The sequence below is a fragment of the Melopsittacus undulatus genome, chromosome 4 (assembly GCF_012275295.1).
Source record: "Melopsittacus undulatus isolate bMelUnd1 chromosome 4, bMelUnd1.mat.Z, whole genome shotgun sequence".
NCBI lineage: Eukaryota > Metazoa > Chordata > Aves > Psittaciformes > Psittaculidae > Melopsittacus > Melopsittacus undulatus.
In genome coordinates, this window is record NC_047530.1 from 45,442,852 (window position 1) to 45,455,756 (window position 12,905).

At 33.2% G+C, this 12,905-nt stretch overlaps 1 protein-coding gene across 1 annotated transcript in view; it reads left to right on the forward strand.

Moving 5' to 3' along the window:
* Positions 1-12,905, forward strand: part of RYR3 (ryanodine receptor 3) — a 215,655-nt gene that overhangs the window by 162,244 nt on the left and 40,506 nt on the right. The window contains exons 64-69 of the mRNA XM_005149274.3: positions 651-732; positions 2,933-3,063; positions 4,415-4,735; positions 6,169-6,409; positions 7,872-7,959; positions 8,070-8,162. Coding sequence (XP_005149331.2) covers positions 651-732; positions 2,933-3,063; positions 4,415-4,735; positions 6,169-6,409; positions 7,872-7,959; positions 8,070-8,162 — 956 coding nt within the window. The remainder of the gene's footprint in view (positions 1-650; positions 733-2,932; positions 3,064-4,414; positions 4,736-6,168; positions 6,410-7,871; positions 7,960-8,069; positions 8,163-12,905) is intronic.

Sequence of the window (12,905 nt, forward strand, 5' to 3'; positions counted from 1 at the left end):
TAAAGTTTCCTCTAAATTGCTCTCTTACCAGCTGTGTGAATGAGACTTGTTTCCTATAGAAAATTAAATTATCCTTATTTTTGTTGCATATTTTTACATCATTAGATTGAAGGAGAGAACTCACTATTAATTCCTTGTGTTTTTTTCTTACACTTGAAAACCACTGTAAATATTTAATTTTTCCTTTTTTTAACATCTTTCAGTTCAAAATTACTGAAATGCTTCAAGATTCAGCAATATGCTGTTCCAGCATTTTGTATATGTTTGCATGATCACACTTTCAAAGCAGAAGATAATTGAGAAAATGATAGCCCATTTTCTTTAAAACTGTGGGGAGCCTTTAGATCGTGTTCCTGGAAGTTAAACATACAGACTGATGTCGTTTAGGTTAAAACTGTACTCTGCAAGTATGATAATCTGCAGTATCTAATTAGCAAGTATTTGCTGGCCTCTTGAAATGTCTGCTGTGTTAGGTTTTGGCATGAATGTAGATGACAGTGTATTATTGATAAATAACAATAGAATGTTCAGTCATACATTCACTAAAAGTTTTAGACACCGTTTTTCAGATTATGTAAAACCTTTTTTATATTTAGAAAGTAGTCTTTATTTGAATAAATATTAATAATCTACCTCTTGTTTTCCTCTAGTGGGTGATGTACAAGTTTCATGTTACAGAATTCTTTGTAGCCTATATTCCCTTGGGACTGGGAAAAACATCTATGTTGAAAGGTACTGAATGAAAAACAGCATGTAAAATCTTTTCATTAGGAGTGTGTTGTTTAGATAATAAAGCAATTCAAATGAAAGGTGCATCTGAAACAGTGTGAGCATGTTTAAAATATACTTGAGCTGGAATGTAGTTGCCTATACTTATATTCTAATACTATTAGAATTCAATCCTACTCCAGAAAACCAAAAAAAAAAAAACACCAAAAAAAAACCCCAAGCAAAAACCATCCCAAACTAAATAAAAGCAAACACTTCATCCTGCATATGGTAGTGTATCTGCAGGGAGTTTTGTTTTTCCCATAGGGAAAGCTATTTTTTTCCATAAGTTGCCAGCAGGCTTCTCAGATTTTGGCTACCACATATTGCTGTGGCAAGCAGGCTGAGTACTAAGTAGACTGTGTCTGTCTCACACCCAAGATTACACAGAATTCTAAAATAGTTGTCCCAAGCACAAAACCTTGAGCGTATTTAGAGCATTCTGAGACATTTTAACTCTATAAAGGAAAATACCAGTTACTTGGAATTTAAAAAGAGTAGAGTCTACAATTCCTTTAAGCATCTAGTTGCATCACCTTTTCCTACTACAGTTGTCTTTTTAGAAGGGAAGAGTGATCAGGTCAGATATAACCAAGGAAATTAAGTAGTTGCCAAAGGCTGTGTGAGAAGTTTCCAACTGTGAATTTCAGTTAGTTTGGTTTTCACTAGTCTCATTCAGGCTGTTAAACTGTAGGTAGACATTAGTGTCTAGGTAGGTGGTAGGATGTCAAACACATTGTTCAGTTTTTCAGCAAAACTTAAAAGTAAATGTTTGAGGTGACTTGATCAGTTAAAGTTAAACAGTGCTCAGATTTAGGATCAAAGTGCATTTTTTTCCTCTCCTACTGCATTTGGCAGGGATATTAAGAAATTTTACCTTCCATTGCAGGATGAGTCATAGTTCATTATTCATAGGTGAATATCACTTTTCATGACTGAAATAGTTCAGATGATTCTACAAGCTTCCTGACTGCTGGGGCTCAGGACTAATATGAACTTGGATTGCTGTTGCTGCCTTGTTGTGTCAAACTTCCATTGTGCAAGGGTTTTGTCCGTTGTACAAAGACTGCTTAGGTTGTTTAGGATATTGGATATATTTCTGCTTTCTCTGTGAAACTTTCTTCTCTAAATGTCTCTGTGGTTCATAAATGTTGACAACCAGATGCACAATACAGTAGTCCTTGACCTCTTTGAGGCCTAATGCTTTACTGGCAAGTGTGGTATTATTGCTGTAGTCATTCTGACTATGAAGTATAACAAAATCTGTGAGGCATCTAAACAGTGCTTCAGGAATTCAGAACTTCAGAAGAGTACCTAAGCCAATGTGGGTCTAGTCTTATGCTGAAAGGGACTGTTTCAGAATCTCTCGTACCTTCATCTGTACATTTTTACCTCCTTTTATTTTTCTTTTCTGGTATGTAGTATGTATACAGGCAGATGATGAACATGTTTTGTTGCTGTTGGTTTGGCTTGGTTAGTTTTCTTTTTATGGTGAGATTTGTTTTTGAGTAGATCATTTCCTTCATCCAGCTTATCAAGATGCTGAGTTCTATTGCTAGTACAGAACAGATGAATAGGAACATGCAAAGGGTTTGGGGGGGAATGTTGTATTGCCTCTTTCAGAACATGCCACACAGAAACCCAGAAAGTCATAAAATCAGTCTTCAGTGAGTGGCAGTAGTGTTTCTTGTAATTTATGTAAATGATAAATGTGTGAAGCAAAAGAAATATATATTTATATATATATGCATATATAAAGAAAAGTAGTAAAATCTTGAAAAAGGTGTGGCTGCCAACACAAATTCTGTGCATTTGCTCCTTGTTCAAGCAAAATGCAGCTATAATAATATGCAGTTACTAATCTATTTTTGTGCATGTTCTAGATGTGTTTTGTGTTGTTTGTAGTTGCACAGTTGCACTGTGGAGCAGTTTACCTTTTAACATGGAATTTTTGGTACAGGCTGTTTTGTTTTAAAACTGTTTCTTATACCAACATAATTTCCAGAAATTTTGTCATGTGAAAAATACAATTTTTCAAAATTGTCAAATAGTATTAAAAACATAAACTAAATCAGAGTAAATATTAGTGCTTTATAATGCATGCTTGACATTGAAAGCCTGTGAAAGACTTTTCCTCTCAGGTAAATTTTGGTGTCTCATACAGGCAACGTCCCGCACTTGGTGAGTGCTTAGCATCTCTTGCAGCAGCCATTCCAGTAGCATTCCTTGAACCTTCTCTCAACCATTACAACCCATTGTCTGTCTTCAACACAAAAAGTGCAAGAGAAAGAGCAAGTAAGTACTGTTCCTCATGAAAAAAAATGAAACAAAATAAAAACACTCTTCTCCAACTAATAGTAATAGAAATTGTAATAAGGTAAAGGACCTGAATGTACGCCTCAGTAGAGAGCTCCTACTATTGCTCTTTCATTACTTGTCATTTTAGCCTTGCTCTGCTTTATTGAGACTGTGTTAACATTTTTGTCTTTCTCCTAACATATTTGGTTTATTTGGATATATTTCTGAATGTGATGTTTAAATTCTTTTCTGAAGCTGCATACTGCAAAACTTGAAGCTTAGTCGAAGATCATATCTACATTACAAAACTTCTTAGCAGATTGTACGCTTATGTTCTTACTAGCAACGTGCAAGAGGTGCAATATCTTATTTATGTGAACAGGGCAATTATCTATGTATTTTGTTGTCTTACCAGTACTCCACTGCATTTCAGTATAGGGAACTCCTGACAGAACATGACTTTGATTCCATGAAACCTTAATCAAAGGATCATGAGTCTCTTACATAGATTTTCTTCATTTGTTTCTCTCCTCCCTTACTCTTGATAGACTTATATCTTAAAGTATTTCAGTATTTTCCTCATTGATCCACTGTAGGAGTCATTACATGCCAAAATCATTGTTTCTTTGTGGGGAAGGAGAGTGGAAGCAGGTAGATCAATTCCATATGCTTCTTAATTTTTTTATATAAAAGCAGTTAATGAAAAGCTTGTGCTAGCCCTTTGTTCCTTTCACTTTTACCTTATAGAAACAGCACTAGCGGAAAAAGAATTTTACTAGAGTGACTGGCATTAGGTTATGATGGGTTGTTAATTGCTGTCTTCAGTTTCTAATACAGGCGTCTGGCAAACTGAATTCTTTCCTGTCATTTTTGTTGGGAGATAGATGTGAAGAGTTTTTGAGTTAGATACAGTTTCATTTTAATCTCGCCTATGATTTTGAACTTTTTTTTCCTTTCCCCTGAAGTGGATTTATCTTTTGCAAATTGACATGAAAGTTTTGAAAGGTTATGAAAACAATGGCCGGAGTTTACCCAATATAAGCTATCAGTTCTGCACTTTTACATAGCTGGGCTTCCCACCAGATAATTGCAGGACACCTTAAGGTAAAGCCGTATCTTTGTGGCATTGATTGCCTACATCAATGCTACATGCACATTACCAGAAAGGCATAATTTATAAGATGAGATCCTCATGTATGCCCCAAAGTTTTAATACATCTGCCCAAGATGGTGAGAGAAAAAACCTGAGTGACAATGTCATTTGTATTTAGGGATTAAACATAGATGAACATATATGTTCCCTTTTATTTTGTTAATTAATATTTTTCTTTTATACCCTTACTTGCAGTTTTAGGTATGCCCGATACAGTGGAAGACATGTGTCCTGAGATCCCTCAGTTGGATGGACTAATAAAGGAAATTAATGATTTAGCAGATTCTGGAGCAAGGTACACTGAAATGCCTCATGTAATTGAGGTTATCTTACCCATGCTATGCAACTATTTATCCTACTGGTGGGAAAGAGGGCCAGAGAGCATTCCTCAAAGCACTGGGCCTTGCTGTACAATGATAACATCTGAGCATCTGAGCATCGTCCTTGGAAACATTCTGAAAATTATTAACAACAACCTGGGAATAGATGAAGCATCTTGGATGAAAAGAATTGCAGGTACTCTAATATTTTTAAAGAGTAATTGTACCTAATCACATTTCTTTACTACACTTTAGCATATTACTCAGTGCTATAGTAATCATAAATTGTAATTGAAAACAACAGGAAAGAAAGATAAAGAATAGATAACAATAAGAGAGATATTTTAATTTTTAAAAATTTTTTAATTGTTATTTTTATGCATGCATTGTAATATCACTATAAGCAGAGTGCTTTCTATACACCATAATAGATTCTGACAATCTTACCTTCTCTATGCACTGTATAAGAGCCTTAGCATTTAATTTGGAGTTGAGTCAATGGATCATTATTTTCAAGACACCCAAGAACTGACTGTCGTAGTAGGGGGAATAAATCACAGGAATTCTATCTATTCATGAAGTATCAGGTCAAAAGGGAAAGAAAAAGTGTAAGGTGAAATAATCCCAGAAGTAATCCAAGTTCAGAATTAGGTGCTTTGCCTGAGTAACTTCCAGCTATTAAATGAGCAGAAAAATTTCACAGAATTTCCTATAACATTTACTAGCTAGCTATCTGAAGAAATATACTGTATCCAAATTTTATCATTTGTCTGAAAAACAGTGTAAAAGTATAATATATAATTATACAGAGACTGCGTGGCTGGGCTTAAACCACAACAGGTGGTTCAAGAAAATCTATGTAAAAGTAATAATTTCCTGTGAAATTGTAATGCCCATTGGCACCGGGTTTTCAGTATTATTTTACATACTAAAAAGTTCTTTAACAATAATAATAATAATAATAATAATGGTGATGATGATGATGATTCCATTAAAATTTAGTAAGAGGTCTGCTGCTTAACTGTAGAGACCACTGCTTGTAGTTTTGTGGTGGCTGTTTATCTATGTAAGGAGATAATGTACTAGTGACGCTCTTACAAGGAATTTTTGCTTAAGTAATCTACATTTTATTACAAATGCTTGTAGAAAATAGATCTATGACCCTGAATTAGTCAGTCATTCTATGCATTTTAGCTTGCCCAATGCAAAATAGATATACAGGAATTCTTCCAGAACACCATCTTCTGACTGTTTTCTGACATGGTATACAAAAAAACACACTCAAAAAACCCAAACAAACAAGAATCCCAGTATTTTTGTGAGAACTTTGTGTCTCAATCCCTGCATTGTTTACATTCTAAGTTAGAGATGTGTGACTTTCCAAAACCATGATAGTTTATTTGACTTAAAACTGAGTTTATTTGACTTATAATCTGAGCTCCCAGTAACTAACTAGTTTTTAATCTCTTAACATACACAAAAGCTATATTTGTAGTTTTATTAATAATTTTATGATAGTCCAAAAGTATGTGAAGTGTTTATGACCTTTATGTTTTCTAGAACTCCAGAGTTCATGTTAAAATCAATTGCACATTAATCATAATATTGTCTTTATTTTTCTATGTATAGTTTATGCTCAACCCATCATCAGCAAAGCTAGGCCTGATCTGCTGAAAAGTCACTTTATTCCGACACTGGAGAAACTAAAGAAGAAAGCTGTAAAGATTGTGATGGAAGAGGAGCAACTGAGAGCAGATAGTAAAAGTGACACCCAAGAAGCTGAGCTGCTAATTCTTGATGAGTTTGCTGTTCTTTGTAGAGACCTTTACGCCTTCTATCCGATGTTGATACGTTATGTAGACAACAACAGGTAAATAAAAAGCAATAACTAAGTTCATATTTATTAGTTAATGTACTGGACTCCATGATCAGATAATCGGAAACATATTTAATGTTATGCTGAGAATCAGATCCCAAGTATTTCAAGATTCTTAATTTATGGAATGATGTGCCTTGGATACACAATCTTTTCTCAGATGCATTAGGCTTATTTAGTTGTATTGTAGCTACACGATTATCATTAAGAATGCTTATCCTGACTAGACTTGTTATATATTCTACTGCAGTTCAGTGGTATTGCAAATGAATATGCCTTTCACTAACTAAAAGATGGCTAAACCCTTAACTATTAATGAAAGGGTGAAAAACCATTTTGCCTCACTGAACCATTCTATTTGTAGATAATACCACAAAGATGTTAATCCTTTGTGTTGTTTTTTTTAAGATGGAAATAAAAAGTGGCCATTATATTGCCTTTAGAATTACCAGAACTTTTTCTCCTCAACTATTTACAGAAGGATTATTCTGTGCTATGCTTTCCTTTTCTTTTGTCCCAGAACATGACCCCAAGATGTTCTTCTGAAGAGTACTAATAGTATCTCAGTATCTACAATATCTTAATTGTATCCTTAACGACATTGTTCTTTACACAGTCATTGTCCATGTACATTTTTTAGATGTTAGTACATATTGAGTTAGTTAGGAGCATTTTCACTGCATGTATGATCATTTGTCATGTGAACCAATTTACTGAGAATTATTTGCTTTTTCTAGATGAACTCAAGGCTTTACTATTTCAGACCTTGTTGGCAAGGAAAAACTTCAAATTCCTTAAAACCACTGTGTTAACTGGGCTGTGGAGAAATCCAACTAGAGAGATAGAGTTAATGTGCATAAGTTATAGTGTAGTAATTCCTTTCATGTCTGCTGTCAGGTGCCCACTTTACGCATGGTCATATTAATGGGTTTTATTTTGGACCTGTTTAAGAGGGCTGCATCTGTTAGTCCGTTTGCCCAAGTTTTCTGAGCATGCTTCTGCAGACAGACCCAGACAGAAACTGTATTAGGTCTTGAATTATAAAAATAAATCAAGTGAAGCAATCATGCATTATAGCTTTACCCAGTCATTCGTTTGATTCACACCCTTAAGGTGTTCTTTTTTACATCAATGATTGGAGGGAAAGGGATAGAGAAATAGTCAGGGAAATATTTTTGCTTTTCAGCCAGGTCTGTATTTCAGTCTGGTTCGCATAATAGGCACAAAACTGTGTTGATACCATGGAAAGGAGGAGCATGAAGAAGTAAGTAGAAAAGAATTAGGAGTTTTGCTGGAGACATGCCATGAACAATGGTCTCTATAACCATGGTTGTGGAAAATTGAGGTGTTTCTCATTCAATTTCAAGATTAACTACACAAATGTAACCTGATCTGTTAAATAGAGGTTGTTATATTCAGTTGTCTTACTTTATTTTTCTCTTGTTTTTGTAATTAGAGCCAATTGGCTAAAGAAACCAGATGCAGATTCTGATGAACTCTTTCGAATGGTAGCTGAAGTTTTTATCCTGTGGTGTAAATCACATGTAAGACAATGTATACTTTTTATTCCATTTAATTCTATTTTTCAATTAAAATGTGGTAACTGCAGATGAATTAAACTTCTGGTGATTCCCCCCCCCCCTCCCATTTTCAGAATTTCAAAAGAGAAGAACAAAATTTTGTGATCCAGAATGAAATCAACAATTTAGCGTTTTTAACGGGTGACACCAAGAGCAAGATGTCTAAAGTAAGTTAATAAAAATTTTTGGATACATTAAATCTTCAGCATGTGTTTAGTATGTTATAAAAAGGCTCTGAAAATCTACTCAGATTGCAGGTGTTGTGCTGGTAGAAGAAACTAAAAATATTGTTTCTTGATGATAGACATGACAACTACTATACAAATTGTAGGCTATCTACCTTAGAGTTACTTGTTAAATGTCTGCTACATAGTCAAAGACAGAATATTAAAATTAAAACAAAATAATGTATAAGAGACTATGGGTTGTAATATATTGTTGATTTTTCAGAAAAAAAAGAGAAAGATGAGGGTAAACTCTTTTATAGAAGCTAGTGAAAAAAACATTGGTGGCCTGGTCTTTTTCTTGTCAACGTCAATCAGTATTGTTCTGTCAACACTGACAGAGGAATGCTGTCTTTGCATATGCCTCTTTATTCATATAGTGTGCCACATGTGCACTGTTTCTCTTGCTTCGTATTAATGACCACATTAATTTCTTTTTTTGCTCATTTTCAATATGACAAGGTGCCAACATGATGTCTGGGAAATACATTTGTTACCTGTATAATAGAGAAAATGCATGTTGTCAAGGTAAAAAATGTCACTTTGACATTAGCTGAGGAAGACTGCCTTACTCAGTGAAAGCTAGATGAAATCGAATTCCAAATTAGTGTTGGTGAATACAGCAAAGAACCCTTTGTTTTATTCATATTTGTAATGTGTTTGGTGTAGTCCTATTTTGAAAGTGTTTCAGGGAAGTGGTGGGGTTTACACTTTTGCATTTCACTCTATTATGATTGTAACCTAGGTACTGTAAGTCCAGCTTTAGACAAGAGTCACAGAAAATATGCTATTACACTTCTTATTTCTCTTAAAAAGCATTTGCTTAATTTCTGTTATATTTTTTGGGTTCTGAAATATGGTTAAGCCAAACCCTGATATTGGAAAGTTTACAAGCAAAAAATAACAGATTTTCTGCTTATCATTAGTTCATGGCTGGTACTGAACAGCAATTCAGACTCTACAAAGAATTCCATATTTGGAGAAAAGGAAATTTTTAATGTGTTTTTTTGTTTTCAAGGTGCACCTCCCTGAAATTGTGTGATAGAATTGAAATGTTTGCATAATCCTCATTAGTGAGATGCGTAGTGGGCACAGACCAGGCTGTTTGCTGATCACTGGCACTATGACAGTCTTATCACATAGTTTTGTACTTTTATCATATGGCAATCGCTACACATACATTTAATTACATATACTTCAACTTTTATACATTGAAATTGGCCTGAGGAGGAAAGAGTTAGGTGTACTGTTTATTTTCAAGCATGTTAGGTTAGAATCAAGTGATTCATACTTAATCAAAATTGTTTCTCACTGCAGTGTTGATAAAGGGCTAATATGATGTAAACTGCTAGTGTCATAGTCAGTCTGGAATGACAGGAATGACAAAAGTCTGTACAAAGTGAAGCATAGGTATCCTTAGTATTGGTCCAATTATTCTAAAAATCGCAGGAATTTAACATCAAGAATCTTTATGCCCCAACTTTGAAAGAATTTGGTTTTGAGATTGCATTTTCAAACTCCTGTTGTGCATATTTAAATATAGAGATACATTTATAAAAGTATTCATAGTGTATTTGTATATAACATGGAAGTAGATGCATATGTAAATGTACTTTCCTTCATTTGGATATACAATGCATAACATTATATATAAAGATCATACTTTTTTATATGCATATAAATTTTTATTTGCATTTTTATTTTATTAAATTTATTTGCATTTTTTTATTTTATTAAATTTTATATGCATATAAGCATATTAATAAAAGGCATAGTGTTTAAGGGCACTGTGCATGGTTATTGCTAATATAGGAAGAAAGAAAAGATTTTTTTCATGTATTTTTCATTAATATTTTATTAATATATTACCGTATCTGCAGGAGTGATTGCAGAACAGCTGATCATTTAGATAGGCATTTGTTTCATGATCAATTAAATATCATGATACAATACATGAGGCATCTTTTAGAAGTTTTGTGTTGGTTTTCTATATATGATTTCTACACGGGAAATTGATGACATTTCATAATGTATAATGTAAATGCTCTAAAACTAGCACATTCGTTAAAGCATATATTTAGATCTGAATAATATTTTTAAAAGACTGCATGGTTTGGAATAAAAAAGATATTTTCTATGTAACAGAATTTCATTTTTTTTTTGCAAGGTTTGATACTTATTTATATCCTCAGAGAATAATCAGTAGAGGGCATTACATCAGGGAATATTGTTTTTATAATTTCTTGCTTTAATATTAAGATTCAGCTCAGGAAGTAGTATGTTAACAGAATAATTAGCACTTTTCTCTTTATCACCACTTCATCTATACTTGCATTATTTTTTTTGGAAGTATTCATATCCAATATTTATCCAGCATGAGACTGTGTAGATAACTGTGAATATGAACATTGCCTATTAACAGTTGGCCCGAGGCAAAACAGTTGGGGATCTCTTAAAGGAGTAAGGCCCCATGCTGATCTTGGGCTGCTTAAAACAACTGTCCATCTTACAACAGAGCATTTTTCCGAAGATGCTTAATACTCTGATAACACAAGTGTGTAAGGTGTGATATACCATGTTCTTTAACTTCACATGACATATCCATAAAAAAAAACCCATGCAGAGGATGAAGGATTTTGTTATTTATCAGTAACTAATAGTAGCGGTAACAAAAGATTCATCATTACATTACATTCAGTAAATTGATAACATACCCATTGTATTTGGATTATACAATATTAACATTGTTAATATTTTCTCAAATAAATGTATTAACAGCTGAGCAAGTTTTTAATTTTTCTTTTCTGAAAAAATGGCAGCAGATTGCTCGGAGGGGAATGGTAAGTTAGAGAACTGAGAGAGACTGGTAACTTAGATTGCACTGAAATAACAGATTTGTAATAGGAGTGTTGAAATGGAGAATTTAAGTATTCAGCTCCACTAGTCTGTTATTTTTGAACATTTCATAGGTTTGTTGGTAAAATAGCATTTTTATGAAGATTCAGTGTTGCCCTATTGTAGTTTACAGTTAATTGATATTAAAAGACTAAATGCGTACGTTCACATGTACATAATAAATGTAATACATATGTGGGCAATTTTTCCTGTGTAACTTTTGCATCTAAAGAAATGTGTGGCTGGATATATATAACTTCAGTTCCTAAAAATTTGCATAGCCTACTGAAGCTTATTTGACTGGCTCTCATTCTGAATTTTTTTCTTAATCTGTTTTTCAAAAGGATTTAGATAGACCTATTATAGAAGTTTGAGGCCGACATAAGATCCAAGTTGTATTACAAAACTACATTGTGGCATGTGCCCATTTGCAATATGTAATACATATTATTTGCAAATGTATGATAATTAGAGCATTTCATGTAGTATTTCCTGCAAGAGGTTTAGATCTCTTCTTTGAGACTCTTTCAATTGCATACAATATGTTTCCTTTAGATACACTATTGTAAATCATGAGTGGATTACTTTTATGGCCATCACCAATAAATGAAATATAATTAACATATTGTCTTTACTTACCTTTGGTGCATATAAGCTGAGCCATGTCTGTGCAGCATTTGCATATTTCACAAAATTGAAATTTTCAATTAAAATTTGCTATTTGTCTGAGTAAGGTATTGAAGATTCTAAGATGCTAAACACTTAATTTGATGATTAGTCTTTCAGTCTTTCTTGTAGCTGTTTCTTTTCACTATGTGATATAAATGTAGTAGAATATAAAAAGATATTTTAACAATATATTGGCTTCAACATTTTGAGGCTAATTCAAGCATCACAAGAAAACAAAGTTACTCTTAGACCTATCAGAGAAGTGGGGGTTCTTGTGTTTCTGGTTTTTTTGGTGGGGTTTGGTGGGGTTTTTTTCTAATGTTTATTTTTAACCAACAGTTTTCTATAGTATTTTCCCATGCCTGGTCAAGGATTCCTATAAATAACAGTTGAACTTTATTTGCCATTTTACCATAACTACATGACTTTAAATTTATTTTCTTAAGATTGCCTGACACATTGATAATGTAGTGTTGACTATGGTATGCATGTTTATTTAAGTGTATTTATGGTATTAACATCATAAACAGTAATAAAACCCGTGTATGTATAAAAGTTACAGTTGAGTATATAATAGTGGTCTCAGAATGGGTTCTGCTGAGAAATAGGAGCTTAAGTTTTCTCCCAGGATGTCTTCAAAATAGTAATGAGCTATGCAATGGGAAAATACATCCACAAATGAAATGCATCTTCACAGTGATAGTTTGACTTCCATTTCTAAACATAATTTGTCACAATCTCAATTTAGGGGGCAGAAGAGGTAGAAAGAGCTATTTTCATGAAAATGTGAATATTTTTTATTATTGGATTATCCAGAGTTCCAGACACCTTTCTCTTTTTAATGATCTTGGGAAAAGATGCTGTAATTAATCATACAGATGTGCTTACTTATTAGATGTACTTCCTTGTGAGCTGAAGCAACAAATGGTAGTGCTGAATAGCAATAGATAAATTCAGAAGTTAAATCATTTAATAAGGATTAAGCTGAATAATTTTTTTCACTAAGATCTTATTTGATTATACATTTACAGGCTATTATTATAGCTAAAACTTGTAATGTTTTAATTATCCTAGTAAAGCTGAGTCAGTTTATTACTAACTTGTAAAATTTTCATCTTTTCA